The sequence below is a fragment of the Pseudophryne corroboree genome, chromosome 4 (genome assembly GCF_028390025.1).
Source record: "Pseudophryne corroboree isolate aPseCor3 chromosome 4, aPseCor3.hap2, whole genome shotgun sequence".
Lineage (NCBI taxonomy): Eukaryota > Metazoa > Chordata > Amphibia > Anura > Myobatrachidae > Pseudophryne > Pseudophryne corroboree.
The window spans coordinates 879267252-879285104 of NC_086447.1; the positions used below are offsets into that span (position 1 = coordinate 879267252).

The 17853-nt window shown below is 46.0% G+C and overlaps 1 protein-coding gene across 1 annotated transcript in view; it reads right to left on the minus strand.

Moving 5' to 3' along the window:
* The window catches only part of DNAH8 (dynein axonemal heavy chain 8), a 1853457-nt gene that overhangs the window by 340215 nt on the left and 1495389 nt on the right, over nt 1-17853 (minus strand). Inside the window, exon 64 of the mRNA XM_063918852.1 lies at nt 1585-1749. Within this exon, the coding sequence (XP_063774922.1) occupies nt 1585-1749 (165 nt within the window). The remainder of the gene's footprint in view (nt 1-1584; nt 1750-17853) is intronic.

Sequence of the window (17853 nt, forward strand, 5' to 3'; positions counted from 1 at the left end):
AGAATAATGGCTACAGAGAATGTACATACGTGAGAATGTTCGCAAGCGCAACCCGAGCCGGTCCTCCGCTGGTCATACAGATAGCGTTCAGAGTCTTCTGACCGGCCAGGCAACAATGGGCTTTTTATACACAACATGCATACACAATACAATGGTCACTGCAATCTTATTGTCCATTGGACACAGGGATGTGTCTTTACATTACAGAAGAGGTCATAGGTGGATTTGAATAGGTGGGCGATGTCTTTCCCCAACTGCTCTTGTGGGTGGTATCCTCTGGATTCCCGCCGCATACATAATATACAGTAAATACAGTTAATGTCCATATTCTACTTTTGCACATAACTATACGCAGGAACAAGCGATCTTTCTCTAACCAACACCGGAATGTTACCCTCAAAATACCCTACAGCTGGATACTAGACATCACCTTCCAACCTTTATCTGACCCTTCCTATCATGCAAAGGCGAATCCCTTTGTCCAGGAACTGTTTAAACTATTAATACTCGCTGATGCGGTCTAGGGGAACTATATCTAAAATGTACACTATTTGGGTTAAATATGTAATGTTCTAATAACCCTCTATGCGCTCACAAACTCTACCGTAAATGCGCATACCACGCGCTAAGGCGCATGGCCGTGAAAAGCTCCGTTACGCAAATTGCGGATATGTGCACGCACGGCAGACTGAGTGCATGCGCAGCGGGTATGTGCATGGGGTTAGTACAAGGCATATGCATTACAATATTTTTCGACTTTGACACTAGGTCGACAGGGACTCTAGGTCAACATGTACTAGGTCAACATGATAAAAGGTCGACATAAGTTTTTCAATTTTTTTTTCATTTTTTTAAAACTTTTTCATAATTTATGATCCACGTGGACTACAATTGGGAAGGGTAACCTGTGCCGAGCGCAGCAAGGCACCTTGCCCGAAGCGCAAGCCCTGCGAGGGGACACGGTGCACTAATTGGGGTTCTCGGTCAATCTACAAAGAAAATGACACCAAATTTTAAAACAACAACTCATGATGACCTTTTTTCATGTCGACCTAGAAACCATGTCGTCCTACTTACTGTTGACCTAGACACTGTCGACCTAAGTCTAGTCTATCTATCATACCACACCCATTTATGGTATAATAATGAGTGCACATTGCTGGTATAATCAAATAGCATTGGGTCTAATTTGGTGTTGCTCTAATTTCAATAACCCCTCTCATGAGATGACCATGGCACCACCACAAATATGAAGCTGTGCTAAGCCTTATCACGAAACCAGGAGCAGGACTCCGGATTCTTGACAAAATAACACTTCAACAAAAATTAACATGCGCTGTGTTTAGAATTAGTGTGCAGAGAGCACTGATTTGCACTGCAGTATACAGTATGTGGTGTACATTTTACCCAGAACAGCTCTATTGGTTCTCATTCGTGATTAGCTCTATTTATATCATTATTATTGTTGATATTATTATTATTATTATTATTATTATTATTATTATTAAATGTATCAAAGGCATTGATTTTATGCATTGCAGCCTCCTAGCCAAACAATCTGGGATATAAGGAACGTATACTCACTGGCGAAAAGCAAAGTATGACACGCAGATTATTTCTACATCTGCTTATAAAATAGTCATATAAATGATCAAAGTTTGGAGTAAGCCTTGGAAATTCCTTCTTCATTACTGGCGTTAAAGATTGGGTGATTTCTTCCAGCTCTTCCCGAGCAAATAGATTTGAAACCTGCATAGAAATCCAATGTGTTGAAATGAAATAAATAATAAATTTGTGCATATTGTTATATGAAGACATGGTATAATGGGCCTAAATCAAGGTTGATTGCAAAAGCAAAATCTTCATCTAATGGGCAAAACCATGGCGGTAATTCAGACCTGATTGTAGCAGCAAATTGTTAGCAGTTGGGCAAAACCATGTGCACTGCAGGGATGGGGGAAGGGGAGGGCAGATATAACATGTGCAGAGAGAGTTATGGGCCCTACACACTTGTCGCCACGCCGCAGAGCTGCCCGACGGCCGACACGGCCGGCGGCCGACCCTGTGGCCGGGGGGGCAGGTGACAGAGGCAGTGAAGTTTCTTCGCTCCCCCCTTCACCCGGCTCCATAGCACTGCATGCTAATATGGACGAGATTGTCCATAATAGCCTGCATGTTTAAATGAGCCGGCACCAGCGATGAATGAGCGCGGTCATCGCTGGTGCCTACACACTGAAAGATATGAACGGTATCTTGTTCATTAATGAACAAGACAGTTCATATCTTTCACTGGTATCAACCAGTGTGTAGGGCCCATTAGATTTGGGTGGGGACCTCAGAACAGAGCACCAGGTGTTTCTTCTCAGTTCTATTTCTTTTATTCTTTTGCATAATTATTTCCTGTTTCTTCAAACTTATTGCTTACAGGTGATGGGGACGGCCATGGGGACCAGGTTCGCTCCCAGCTATGCTAATCTATACAAGGGGGACCTGGAGGACTCACTTGTGTGGGGAAGCAGCTGGGAGGGCAACCTGGTCTTCTATGGCCGTTACATTGATGATCTTTTTATTATTAGGGATGGGCACCTTTCCAGTATATTTTCTTTTATTTCTTATCTTAATCTGAACACTTATAATTAATCTTTCACCTCTACTCACAGCAGGGAGCGCAAAGACTTCCTGGATGTGTCCCTCGAGATTATAGACAACCAAATCATTACAGCTAATTATATAAAACCTGTTAGCACACATTCGTATTTACATTACGAGAGTGCACACCATGCCCCGTGGAAACGTAATATACCAAAGGGGCAAAAGATGTGCCTCAGATGTAATTGTTCTAACCTTGAGACATTTACTCTACAAGCGAATGAATTAATGAATTCATTGAGACAAAGAAAGTACCAAGAAAATCTTCTGAAACAAGCCTTTAATGAAATTTATAACATGGATAGGACCAGACTCCTAATTCCAAAAACCAATGTTAAAGAAAATAAAAAAAAAGAATGATAATAGTGAGAGACAACTAGCTTTTGTTTGCAAGTATAACAGTTCAGATCGGGAAGTGAGATCTATTATCTCTAAAAATTATAGAGTTCTGAAACAGGACCGGATCCTGAATCCTCGTTGTTTTTAAAAAAAACAAACAAACAGATCTCTGAAATCCATATTGGCACCTAGCCATCTGGGACACAATGAGAGAAAAAAAGAAACATCAGTGGGATGTGAGTGGTTACCCACAAAACCTTTGGGGTGTTTCAACTGTGGGAAATCTCGGTGTACAAAATGTAGACATATGCCGAAAAAGACACCCTTTATAATATTACCAGGTACTATTGAACAATATACTGTAAGTTAAAATCCTTCATGAACTGTGAGACTAAATACGTTATTTACTTACCTGTGGCTGTGGCCTCCGCTACGTGGAAAGGACAACAAGGCCTATACATGTGCGGTTTATGGAATACCGCAGGAACATTATCAAAAAGTATGATAAACACAGTGTACACTTTAATCAGTCCCATTTAGGGGATCCGAGGTGTCTTTCGAAAGTATGTGTTGAACATATTGTTCCTACACCTAGAGGTGGGGATAGGTTCAATAAGCTCTGTTTTAGAGAAATCTATTGGATGCTGAAATGTAACTCTTTATATCCAGACGGGTTAAATGAAAGTATCAAGGTAAATACTGTACCATAAGGGGCGTCTTATGTTTTTGAGACCTGATGCCCTTTATTCAAGCCCTCTTTGGAATCAGGGAAAGAAACATTTTCAGATTTGAAAAAATCAATTTTTAAACTAAATCTAGCTGCTGGACACCCTGTGCTCTTAGTATTTATCTAAAAATGTGGATTGCGAATATAAAGATTATCTTAAGATCTATTATGTATTAAACGCTGGGAAAAATTCCTATATGAATATCCCTATATATATATATATATATATATAGTGGAACAAAACGAGGCGGCACTCAGAGACTGTCACTCCAAAAGTGTAATTAAGGAAACTGTGCAAAAAAGGTCACATCAACGTTTCGGGGACCTGGTCCCCTTCTTCAGGATAACAACAGTGCAAAACAAACGTGTTTAAATAAGGCAAGAAACACTTACCCCCCTGACCCCATCCAATCACAAGCTGCAGCGCTGCCCGCCGGCCGCCCGTACATGACTTCCGTCTGGCTCTCTGGCGTCCCGGCGGCTACAGAGATGACGTCACCGGAAGCGACCCCGTCGCCATGGAGACCGTTCTCGGCATATACACTGCCTGAGCGTCTCCCTGCGGCCGCAAGTGACGTGTCAGTTGGAACCTCCTGTAGACTCACTGGGTCCGGAGCCCTCTGGCGGAAGCCTGTAGCGTTACCGTGGCAACGCTGTATGCTGTGTGAGAAAAAACAAACAATCGTGGACATATGTAAATGACAGTGATCAAACATTAAGATGACCTCGCTGGGTCAATAAGGCAGTGATTATTACAATAAAGTGCAAGGTGCAAGCTGCAAGACAGTTAAAAACAGTGATAAATACTCATATACAAATACACATATAACAAAATGTGAACATATATAGTTTAAAAATACATGGCAACTACTTGCAGTATTCAGCATAGAATGTAATGACAATCATGCGTTGCCAAGGCTTCCTGGATGGATAAGCAGTATACACATGATGTGATATATTAGGTTTAACAATTTCTAGTACCCATGATGCATGACTAAAAGCAACGCTTGCTCACAGAGACTGCTGTGCCCCTAAGGAATAATCATAAAAAGTTAATGAGCCCCAAATTTTCGTTAAGTCCCCCAGGTTTCAGGGTGTTTAACCTGTGGATCCACCTGGATTCTAATTGTAACAGTTTGCGCCCCCTGTCACCACCTCGTATTGAATCGGGAACGTGATCAATAATACGATGTTTGAATGTGGCCATGGAATGTCGGTGTGCCACGAAGTGCTTAGCCACCGGTTGATCACCGTGGCCCGATGCCAAGGCGTTGCGGATGGCCTGTCTATGCTGGGCCATTCTAATTTTGAACTGGCACTCTGTTTTGCCAATATAATACCGCCCACAGGGGCAGATGATGGCATAAATAACAAACTTTGTGCTACATGTAAGTGGCCATTTGATTTTGTACTGTTTGCCTGAGAAAGGGTGGGCTATGGTGGTGCCTGGTGACATGTGGGAGCATGTTGTGCAACCCGTGCATTTAAAACAGCCATTACGTCTGGTTAAAAAATGTGTGGGGTTCACTTTAAGTTTGGACATATCGGTTTTAACTAAAATGTCCTTGATGCTCCTACCCTTCATGTAGCTGGGCATGATACGCTTATCATGTAACATCAGCAACTCTGGGTCTGATGTCACTATGGGCCATAACTGCCTAAGTTGATGTTGCGTCTCCTGACTGGCTGTATCGTATTCGCACACCCAGGGGATGATTTTTGTCATGTCTTTGGTGCGTTTAGGATTGGCCATGCTATCTTGTTGCGTGGCTTCCGCTTTGAGGCGAGCTGATCGCACCAAAGGCATGGGATACCCTCTCGTCAGAAATCTGTTTTCCATCTCATCTAGTTGACTTGTCTTACTGGACTCACTGTTATTTGCCCTGCACACTCTCAACAACTGAGAGTATGGCAAACCCCTGATGGTAGATCGGGGGTGAAAACTGTCATAACGCAAAATCGTATTGCGGTCAGTGGGTTTTCTGTAAAGGCGCGTGTTGATTTTACCGTCATGAATTTTGATGGAAATGTCGAGGAAACAGATTGCGACGGGACTGTTATTCATAGTGAGTTTGGCTGGACTATCAGACTGGTTGTGAGATTTGATCAAAGCACTCAGATCCTGGATCTCACCCCGCCAGAAAATTAATACGTCATCTATATAGCGGTAATATATAAACAATCTGTCTGCAACAGCCTTGTTAGCCAAAAATAATTCGCGCTCAGTCTCCCACATGAAGGCATTAGCGAACGAGGGTGCCGCTGATGACCCCATGGCACACCCCGTTCGCTGCCTGAAGAACCTGCCGTCAAAGATAAAAAAATTATGAGTGAGGGTAAACTGTAACAACTCAATAAAAAAATCAATATCAGGCCCTGTGTACAGGATGTTCCCCGTAATAAGACGTCTCACAGCCTGCAACCCCTGTAGATGGGGAATGCAGGTATACAAGCTGGTGACGTCTACTGTGGCCAGGGAGACATCCATGGGAATTTCGTCAATTGTGCAAAGTGTCTGCAATAAAGTGCTGGAGTCCTTCAAATATGTGCAAATGTTCTGGATGCAAGGCTGTAGGAATGTGTCCAGAAAAATGGCTACTGGTTCGCAGAGAGACCCGCGGGCAGAAATTATAGGTCTGCCCGGGGGTCTCTCCGCATCCTTGTGGATTTTCGGAATAGTGTAGAATAGGGGAACCACTGGCTTGTCAGGTAGTAATTTTTCGAAAATGGCCTCCGTAATGAGCCCTTCCGCCTTGGCACGTTCCAATAACTGTGTTAATTCTAATTTGTAATCCGCCGAAGGATCTTTGTCTAAAGTGCAGTAAGTCTCACTGTCTCCGAGCAGTCTGAGACACTCAGAAATATAGTCCGTGGTGTTCTGCACCACCACCGACCCGCCTTTATCGGCGCCACGGATTATGATGTCCTTTCTGTTGCTCAATGCTTTTAAAGCCGTTCTTTCATCCGGCTGTAGATTGTGAAATTGGTGTTTACTGGATTTAGGGTCAGAGTTCTCCAACATCCTATGAAAAGTTTTTAAAGAAGCATTAGTGGAGACTGGGTCAAAACGAGACTTTGGACCCAGTTTCTGGACTCGCGGGGGCAGTGAATTTTTGCTGACCTGCGGAGGCTGCTTCCCAAAGTGCTCTTTAATTTTTAAAGTGCGGTGCAATTTAAATGTGCTGATTTTTTTCTTGAAGTCGTCTCCATAATTTGTCGGGACAAACGTGAGGCCCTTATTGAGTACCCGTATTTCCGATGATGATAAGGGAGTACTAGACAAATTGAAGATTACTGCTTCTTCGCTCTCGGTGGCTTTGCCTTGTTTTTGCCTTTTGTTTTGTCTCCCTCGTCTGGTGAAGCGGTGTTTCTTCCTCGACCCGCAATGATGGCGCGGGTCCTGACCCCTAAAGGGGTGTCGCGTTTGGAATTTGACGAGGCTTGTCCATGAGAGTCATCGGAATCGCTGGCTGACGTGGTGCTTGCGCCAATCCACCGCCTTTCTCTGCGTCCTTGGTAAGATCTAGGTTTACCTTGAAAATTTGAGGAATTGCCCAGCCATGGGTACACGCGATGTTGTGTGTAGTCTGTTTGAACCTTGAGCAGTTTCTCTTTTTTGAACTTTAGTAGATTGACCCTGTAGAGTTCCACCTGTTCTTTCAATTTGGGCAACCATGCACTGGCTTCATCTGATGATAATGACTCTGCGTGCTCCACTTTGAATTGGGCAATCTTGGCGTTGCCAAGGCGTTGCGGATGGCCTGTCTATGCTGGGCCATTCTAATTTTGAACTGGCACTCTGTTTTGCCAATATAATACCGCCCACAGGGGCAGATGATGGCATAAATAACAAACTTTGTGCTACATGTAAGTGGCCATTTATTATATTATATTATATTATTATATTGGCAAAACAGAGTGCCAGTTCAAAATTAGAATGGCCCAGCATAGACAGGCCATCCGCAACGCCTTGGCATCGGGCCACGGTGATCAACCGGTGGCTAAGCACTTCGTGGCACACCGACATTCCATGGCCACATTCAAACATCGTATTATTGATCACGTTCCCGATTCAATACGAGGTGGTGACAGGGGGCGCAAACTGTTACAATTAGAATCCAGGTGGATCCACAGGTTAAACACCCTGAAACCTGGGGGACTTAACGAAAATTTGGGGCTCATTAACTTTTTATGATTATTCCTTAGGGGCACAGCAGTCTCTGTGAGCAAGCGTTGCTTTTAGTCATGCATCATGGGTACTAGAAATTGTTAAACCTAATATATCACATCATGTGTATACTGCTTATCCATCCAGGAAGCCTTGGCAACGCATGATTGTCATTACATTCTATGCTGAATACTGCAAGTAGTTGCCATGTATTTTTAAACTATATATGTTCACATTTTGTTATATGTGTATTTGTATATGAGTATTTATCACTGTTTTTAACTGTCTTGCAGCTTGCACCTTGCACTTTATTGTAATAATCACTGCCTTATTGACCCAGCGAGGTCATCTTAATGTTTGATCACTGTCATTTACATATGTCCACGATTGTTTGTTTTTTCTCACACAGCATACAGCGTTGCCACGGTAACGCTACAGGCTTCCGCCAGAGGGCTCCGGACCCAGTGAGTCTACAGGAGGTTCCAACTGACACGTCACTTGCGGCCGCAGGGAGACGCTCAGGCAGTGTATATGCCGAGAACGGTCTCCATGGCGACGGGGTCGCTTCCGGTGACGTCATCTCTGTAGCCGCCGGGACGCCAGAGAGCCAGACGGAAGTCATGTACGGGCGGCCGGCGGGCAGCGCTGCAGCTTGTGATTGGATGGGGTCAGGGGGGTAAGTGTTTCTTGCCTTATTTAAACACGTTTGTTTTGCACTGTTGTTATCCTGAAGAAGGGGACCAGGTCCCCGAAACGTTGATGTGACCTTTTTTGCACAGTTTCCTTAATTACACTTTTGGAGTGACAGTCTCTGAGTGCCGCCTCGTTTTGTTCCACTACATACTACCGGATTCCGGCTGGGGAGGGCACCTGAGCAATACGAGTCCAGTACAAGGACTCTGTGGAGTGCCGGAGCAGCCACACTTTGTATACTTGGACCCGGCCGCATGTGCAATGCGCTTGGGGTTTCCAGCTCAAGGCACCCACCATCTTTTGCATTAAGGGCACCAGGAACCCTATATCTCCAGGACACCATTCACTTTTCTGCACATCTTTGCACTTTATTTTGAAGTGTTTACAGCAAGTTTTGCACAGCAGCATCAGCACAGTCACTTTGTTGGCACCCAGTTCATCATGGCAGCCGCAGCCCTGGAACAGACAGACTTCACTTCCTTCCTGCTACACTGCGACACACATGAAACCCTGAGCTTCTCAGACATAGAGGCTGAAAACATCCTTCAGAAAGATCCAGCCTTCACCGAAAAGGCAGGCACATCCTTAGAGGAGGTCCAACGGGATCTGTTGCGCCTGATGAAACGTGAAGTTGACTACTCATATCACAGTAGAACACTGTCGGACTATTACAGAGCCAAACAGTTGCCCAGAGGGTTCAGGGTGCACAACGTCCCCACCATCGGACGCTACAGCATGGAATTTTGCAGGAAATGGGTAGCAGTTTTAAATAAATGCTCAATGGACTTAATTTTACTGGTCATTGAGGAATCCACAAAGGAGTTCGAGAAGACCAAAGGCCAGATTGCCCAATTCAAAGTGGAGCACGCAGAGTCATTATCATCAGATGAAGCCAGTGCATGGTTGCCCAAATTGAAAGAACAGGTGGAACTCTACAGGGTCAATCTACTAAAGTTCAAAAAAGAGAAACTGCTCAAGGTTCAAACAGACTACACACAACATCGCGTGTACCCATGGCTGGGCAATTCCTCAAATTTTCAAGGTAAACCTAGATCTTACCAAGGACGCAGAGAAAGGCGGTGGATTGGCGCAAGCACCACGTCAGCCAGCGATTCCGATGACTCTCATGGACAAGCCTCGTCAAATTCCAAACGCGACACCCCTTTAGGGGTCAGGACCCGCGCCATCATTGCGGGTCGAGGAAGAAACACCGCTTCACCAGACGAGGGAGACAAAACAAAAGGCAAAAACAAGGCAAAGCCACCGAGAGCGAAGAAGCAGTAATCTTCAATTTGTCTAGTACTCCCTTATCATCATCGGAAATACGGGTACTCAATAAGGGCCTCACGTTTGTCCCGACAAATTATGGAGACGACTTCAAGAAAAAAATCAGCACATTTAAATTGCACCGCACTTTAAAAATTAAAGAGCACTTTGGGAAGCAGCCTCCACAGGTCAGCAAAAATTCACTGCCCCCGCGAGTCCAGAAACTGGGTCCAAAGTCTCGTTTTGACCCAGTCTCCACTAATGCTTCTTTAAAAACTTTTCATAGGATGTTGGAGAACTCTGACCCTAAATCCAGTAAACACCAATTTCACAATCTACAGCCGGATGAAAGAACGGCTTTAAAAGCATTGAGCAACAGAAAGGACATCATAATCCGTGGCGCCGATAAAGGCGGGTCGGTGGTGGTGCAGAACACCACGGACTATATTTCTGAGTGTCTCAGACTGCTCGGAGACAGTGAGACTTACTGCACTTTAGACAAAGATCCTTCGGCGGATTACAAATTAGAATTAACACAGTTATTGGAACGTGCCAAGGCGGAAGGGCTCATTACGGAGGCCATTTTCGAAAAATTACTACCTGACAAGCCAGTGGTTCCCCTATTCTACACTATTCCGAAAATCCACAAGGATGCGGAGAGACCCCCGGGCAGACCTATAATTTCTGCCCGCGGGTCTCTCTGCGAACCAGTAGCCATTTTTCTGGACACATTCCTACAGCCTTGCATCCAGAACATTTGCACATATTTGAAGGACTCCAGCACTTTATTGCAGACACTTTGCACAATTGACGAAATTCCCACGGATGTCTCCCTGGCCACAGTAGACGTCACCAGCTTGTATACCTGCATTCCCCATCTACAGGGGTTGCAGGCTGTGAGACGTCTTATTACGGGGAACATCCTGTACACAGGGCCTGATATTGATTTTTTTATTGAGTTGTTACAGTTTACCCTCACTCATAATTTTTTTATCTTTGACGGCAGGTTCTTCAGGCAGCGAACGGGGTGTGCCATGGGGTCATCAGCGGCACCCTCGTTCGCTAATGCCTTCATGTGGGAGACTGAGCGTGAATTATTTTTGGCTAACAAGGCTGTTGCAGACAGATTGTTTATATATTACCGCTATATAGATGACGTATTAATTTTCTGGCGGGGTGAGATCCAGGATCTGAGTGCTTTGATCAAATCTCACAACCAGTCTGATAGTCCAGCCAAACTCACTATGAATAACAGTCCCGTCGCAATCTGTTTCCTCGACATTTCCATCAAAATTCATGACGGTAAAATCAACACGCGCCTTTACAGAAAACCCACTGACCGCAATACGATTTTGCGTTATGACAGTTTTCACCCCCGATCTACCATCAGGGGTTTGCCATACTCTCAGTTGTTGAGAGTGTGCAGGGCAAATAACAGTGAGTCCAGTAAGACAAGTCAACTAGATGAGATGGAAAACAGATTTCTGACGAGAGGGTATCCCATGCCTTTGGTGCGATCAGCTCGCCTCAAAGCGGAAGCCACGCAACAAGATAGCATGGCCAATCCTAAACGCACCAAAGACATGACAAAAATCATCCCCTGGGTGTGCGAATACGATACAGCCAGTCAGGAGACGCAACATCAACTTAGGCAGTTATGGCCCATAGTGACATCAGACCCAGAGTTGCTGATGTTACATGATAAGCGTATCATGCCCAGCTACATGAAGGGTAGGAGCATCAAGGACATTTTAGTTAAAACCGATATGTCCAAACTTAAAGTGAACCCCACACATTTTTTAACCAGACGTAATGGCTGTTTTAAATGCACGGGTTGCACAACATGCTCCCACATGTCACCAGGCACCACCATAGCCCACCCTTTCTCAGGCAAACAGTACAAAATCAAATGGCCACTTACATGTAGCACAAAGTTTGTTATTTATGCCATCATCTGCCCCTGTGGGCGGTATTATATTGGCAAAACAGAGTGCCAGTTCAAAATTAGAATGGCCCAGCATAGACAGGCCATCCGCAACGCCTTGGCATCGGGCCACGGTGATCAACCGGTGGCTAAGCACTTCGTGGCACACCGACATTCCATGGCCACATTCAAACATCGTATTATTGATCACGTTCCCGATTCAATACGAGGTGGTGACAGGGGGCGCAAACTGTTACAATTAGAATCCAGGTGGATCCACAGGTTAAACACCCTGAAACCTGGGGGACTTAACGAAAATTTGGGGCTCATTAACTTTTTATGATTATTCCTTAGGGGCACAGCAGTCTCTGTGAGCAAGCGTTGCTTTTAGTCATGCATCATGGGTACTAGAAATTGTTAAACCTAATATATCACATCATGTGTATACTGCTTATCCATCCAGGAAGCCTTGGCAACGCATGATTGTCATTACATTCTATGCTGAATACTGCAAGTAGTTGCCATGTATTTTTAAACTATATATGTTCACATTTTGTTATATGTGTATTTGTATATGAGTATTTATCACTGTTTTTAACTGTCTTGCAGCTTGCACCTTGCACTTTATTGTAATAATCACTGCCTTATTGACCCAGCGAGGTCATCTTAATGTTTGATCACTGTCATTTACATATGTCCACGATTGTTTGTTTTTTCTCACACAGCATACAGCGTTGCCACGGTAACGCTACAGGCTTCCGCCAGAGGGCTCCGGACCCAGTGAGTCTACAGGAGGTTCCAACTGACACGTCACTTGCGGCCGCAGGGAGACGCTCAGGCAGTGTATATGCCGAGAACGGTCTCCATGGCGACGGGGTCGCTTCCGGTGACGTCATCTCTGTAGCCGCCGGGACGCCAGAGAGCCAGACGGAAGTCATGTACGGGCGGCCGGCGGGCAGCGCTGCAGCTTGTGATTGGATGGGGTCAGGGGGGTAAGTGTTTCTTGCCTTATTTAAACACGTTTGTTTTGCACTGTTGTTATCCTGAAGAAGGGGACCAGGTCCCCGAAACGTTGATGTGACCTTTTTTGCACAGTTTCCTTAATTACACTTTTGGAGTGACAGTCTCTGAGTGCCGCCTCGTTTTGTTCCACTACATACTACCGGATTCCGGCTGGGGAGGGCACCTGAGCAATACGAGTCCAGTACAAGGACTCTGTGGAGTGCCGGAGCAGCCACACTTTGTATATATATATATATATATATATATCCAAAAGAAAAAAGAGAGGCAGGGAAGAGATAAGAGGTCAAAAATAAGATTTTACTTACCGGTAAATCTATTTCTCGTAGTCCGTAGTGGATGCTGGGGACTCCGTAAGGACCATGGGGAATAGACGGGCTCCGCAGGAGACAGGGCACTTTAAGAAAGAATTTGGATTCTGGTGTGTTCTGGCTACTTCCTCTATGTCCCTCCTCCAGACCTCAGTTAGAGAAACTGTGCCCGAGAGCTGACAGTACAAGGAAAGGATTTTGGAATCCAGGGCAAGACTCATACCAGTCACACCAATCACACCGTATCACTCGTGATAAATTTACCCAGTTAACAGTATGAACAACAACGGAGCATCAGATCAACCCTGATACAACCAACATAACCCTTATTTAAGCAATAACTATATACAAGCATTGCAGAAGAAGTCCGCACTTGGGACGGGCGCCCAGCATCCACTACGGACTACGAGAAATAGATTTACCGGTAGGTAAAATCTTATTTTCTCTAACGTCCTAGTGGATGCTGGGGACTCCGTTAGGACCATGGGGATTATACCAAAGCTCCCAAACGGGCGGGAGAGTGCGGATGACTCTGCAGCACCGAATGAGCAAACACAAGGTCCTCCTCAGCCAGGGTATCAAACTTGTATAACTTTGCAAAAGTGTTTGAACCTGACCAAGTAGCCGCTCGGCAAAGCTGTAATGCCGAGACCCCTCGGGCAGCCACCCAAGAAGAGCCCACCTTCCTTGTGGAGTGGGCTTTTACTGATTTTGGAAGCGGCAATCCAGCCGCAGAATGAGCCTGCTGAATCGTGTTACAGATCCAGCGAGCAATAGTTTGCTTTGAAGCAGGAGCACCCAGCTTGTTGGATGCATACAGGATAAACAGCGACTCAGTTTTCCTGACTCTAGCCGTTCTGGCTACATAAACCTTCAAAGCCCCGACCACATCCAGTGACTCGGAATCCTCCAAGTCAGTAGTAGCCACAGGCACCACAATAGGTTGGTTTATATGAAAGGATGAAACCACTTTCGGCAGAAATTGTGGGCGGGTCCGCAATTCTGCTCTATCCGCATGGAAAACCAGATAAGGGCTTTTATGTGACAAAGCCGCCAATTCTGACACACACCTAGCTGAAGCCAAGGCTAATAGCATGACCACCTTCCACGTGAGATATTTTACTTCCACCGTTTTGAGTGGTTCAAACCAGTGTGATTTCAGGAAACTCAACACCACGTTAAGATCCCAAGGTGCCACTGGAGGCACAAAAGGGGGCTGAATATGCAGCACTCCCTTTACAAACGTCTGAACTTCAGGCAGAGAAGCCAGTTCTCTTTGAAAGAAAATGGATAAGGCCGAAATCTGAACCTTAATGGAACCCAATTTAAGGCCCAAAGTCACTCCCGACTGTAGGAAGTGAAGGAAAAGGCCCAGCTGGAATTCCTCCGTAGGGGCATTCCTGGCCTCACACCAAGCCACATATTTTTGCCATATACGGTGATAATGTCGAGCCGTCACATCCATCCTAGCCTCTATCAGCGTAGGAATGACCTTATCCGGAATGCCTTTTTCTGCTAGGATCCGGCGTCCAACCCCCATGCCGTCAAACGCAGCCGCGGTAAGTCTTGGAACAGACAGGGCCCCTGTTGCACAAGTCCTGTCCTAGAGGCAGAGGACACGGGTCCTCTGTGAGCATTTCTTGCAGATCTGGATACCAAGTCCTTCTTGGCCAATCCGGAACAAAGAGTATTGTTCTCACTCCTCTTTTCCTTATGATTCTCAGCACCTTGGATATGAGAGGAAGAGGAGGAAATACATAGACCGACGGGAACACCCACGGTGTCACCAGTGCGTCCACAGCTATCGCCTGAGGGTCTCTTGACCTGGCACAATATCTCTGCAGCTTTTTTGTTGAGGCGGGATGCCATCATGTCCACCTGTGGCAGTTCCCACCGACTTGCAATCTGCATGAAGACTTCTTGATGAAGTCCCCACTCTCCTGGGTGGAGGTCGTGCCTGCTGAGGAAGTCTGTTTCCCACTTGTCCACTCCCGGAATGAACACTGCTGACAGTGCGCTTACGTGATTCTCCACCCAGCGAAGAATTCTGGTGGCTTCTACCATCGCCACCCTGCTCCTTGTGCCGCCTTGGCGGTATACATGAGCCACTGCGGTGATATTGTCTGACTGAATCAGAACCGGTTGGTCGCGAAGCAGGGTCTCCGCTTGACTTAGGGTGGTGTATATGGCCCTTAGTTCCAGGATATTGATGTGAAGTAGAGATGAGCGCCGGAAATTTTTCGGGTTTTGTGTTTTGGTTTTGGGTTCGGTTCCGCGGCCGTGTTTTGGGTTCGACCGCGTTTTGGCAAAACCTAACCGAATTTTTTTTGTCGGATTCGGGTGTGTTTTGGATTCGGGTGTTTTTTTCCAAAAAACCTAAAAAACAGCTTAAATCATAGAATTTGGGGGTCATTTTGATCCCAAAGTATTATTAACCTCAAAAACCATCATTTCCACTCATTTTCAGTCTATTCTGAATACCTCACACCTCACAATATTATTTTTAGTCCTAAAATTTGCACCGAGGTCGCTGGATGACTAAGCTCAGCGACCCTAGTGGCCGACACAAACACCTGGCCCATCTAGGAGTGGCACTGCAGTGTCACGCAGGATGTCCCTTCCAAAAAACCCTCCCCAAACAGCACATGACGCAAAGAAAAAAAGAGGCGCAATGAGGTAGCTGTGTGAGTAAGATAAGCGACCCTAGTGGCCGACACAAACACCGGGCCCATCTAGGAGTGTCACTGCAGTGTCACGCAGGATGTCCCTTCCAAAAAACCCTCCCCAAACAGCACATGACGCAAAGAAAAAAAGAGGCGCAATGAGGTAGCTGTGTGAGTAAGATAAGCGACCCTAGTGGCCGACACAAACACCGGGCCCATCTAGGAGTGTCACTGCAGTGTCACGCAGGATGTCCCTTCCAAAAAACCCTCCCCAAACAGCACATGACGCAAAGAAAAAAAGAGGCGCAATGAGGTAGCTGTGTGAGTAAGACAAGCGACCCTAGTGGCCGACACAAACACCGGGCCCATCTAGGAGTGGCACTGCAGTGTCACGCAGGATGGCCCTTCCAAAAAAACCTCCCCAAACAGCACATGACGCAAAGAAAAAAAGAGGCGCAATGAGGTAGCTGTGTGAGTAAGATAAGCGACCCTAGTGGCCGACACAAACACCGGGCCCATCTAGGAGTGTCACTGCAGTGTCACGCAGGATGTCCCTTCCAAAAAACCCTCCCCAAACAGCACATGACGCAAAGAAAAAAAGAGGCGCAATGAGGTAGCTGTGTGAGTAAGATAAGCGACCCTAGTGGCCGACACAAACACCGGGCCCATCTAGGAGTGGCACTGCAGTGTCACGCAGGATGGCCCTTCCAAAAAACCCTCCCCAAACAGCACATGACGCAAAGAAAAATTAAAGAAAAAAGAGGTGCAAGATGGAATTGTCCTTGGGCCCTCCCACCCACCCTTATGTTGTATAAACAGGACATGCACACTTTAACCAACCCATCATTTCAGTGACAGGGTCTGCCACACGACTGTGACTGATATGACGGGTTGGTTTGGACCCCCACCAAAAAATAAGCAATTAATCTCTCCTTGCACAAACTGGCTCTACAGAGGCAAGATGTCCACCTCATCATCATCCTCCGATATATCACCGTGTACATCCCGCTCCTCACAGATTATCAATTCGTCCCCACTGGAATCCACCATCTCAGCTCCCTGTGTACTTTGTGGAGGCAATTGCTGCTGGTCAATGTCTCCGCGGAGGAATTGATTATAATTCATTTTAATGAACATCATCTTCTCCACATTTTCTGGATGTAACCTCGTACGCCGATTGCTGACAAGGTGAGCGGCGGCACTAAACACTCTTTCGGAGTACACACTTGTGGGAGGGCAACTTAGGTAGAATAAAGCCAGTTTGTGCAAGGGCCTCCAAATTGCCTCTTTTTCCTGCCAGTATAAGTACGGACTGTGTGACGTGCCTACTTGGATGCGGTCACTCATATAATCCTCCACCATTCTTTCAATGCTGAGAGAATCATATGCAGTGACAGTAGACGACATGTCCGTAATCGTTGTCAGGTCCTTCAGTCCGGACCAGATGTCAGCATCAGCAGTCGCTCCAGACTGCCCTGCATCACCGCCAGCGGGTGGGCTCGGAATTCTGAGCCTTTTCCTCGCACCCCCAGTTGCGGGAGAATGTGAAGGAGGAGATGTTGACAGGTCGCGTTCCGCTTGACTTGACAATTTTCTCACCAGCAGGTCTTTCAACCCCAGCAGACTTGTGTCTGCCGGAAAGAGAGATCCAAGGTAGGTTTTAAATCTAGGATCGAGCACGGTGGCCAAAATGTAGTGCTCTGATTTCAACAGATTGACCACCCGTGAATCCTTGTTAAGCGAATTAAGGGCTCCATCCACAAGTCCCACATGCCTAGCGGAATCGCTCCGTGTTAGCTCCTCCTTCAATGTCTCCAGCTTCTTCTGCAAAAGCCTGATGAGGGGAATGACCTGACTCAGGCTGGCAGTGTCTGAACTGACTTCACGTGTGGCAAGTTCAAAGGGCATCAGAACCTTGCACAACGTTAAAATCATTCTCCACTGCGCTTGAGACAGGTGCATTCCACCTCCTATATCGTGCTCAATTGTATAGGCTTGAATGGCCTTTTGCTGCTCCTCCAACCTCTGAAGCATATAGAGGGTTGAATTCCACCTCGTTACCACTTCTTGCTTCAGATGATGGCAGGGCAGGT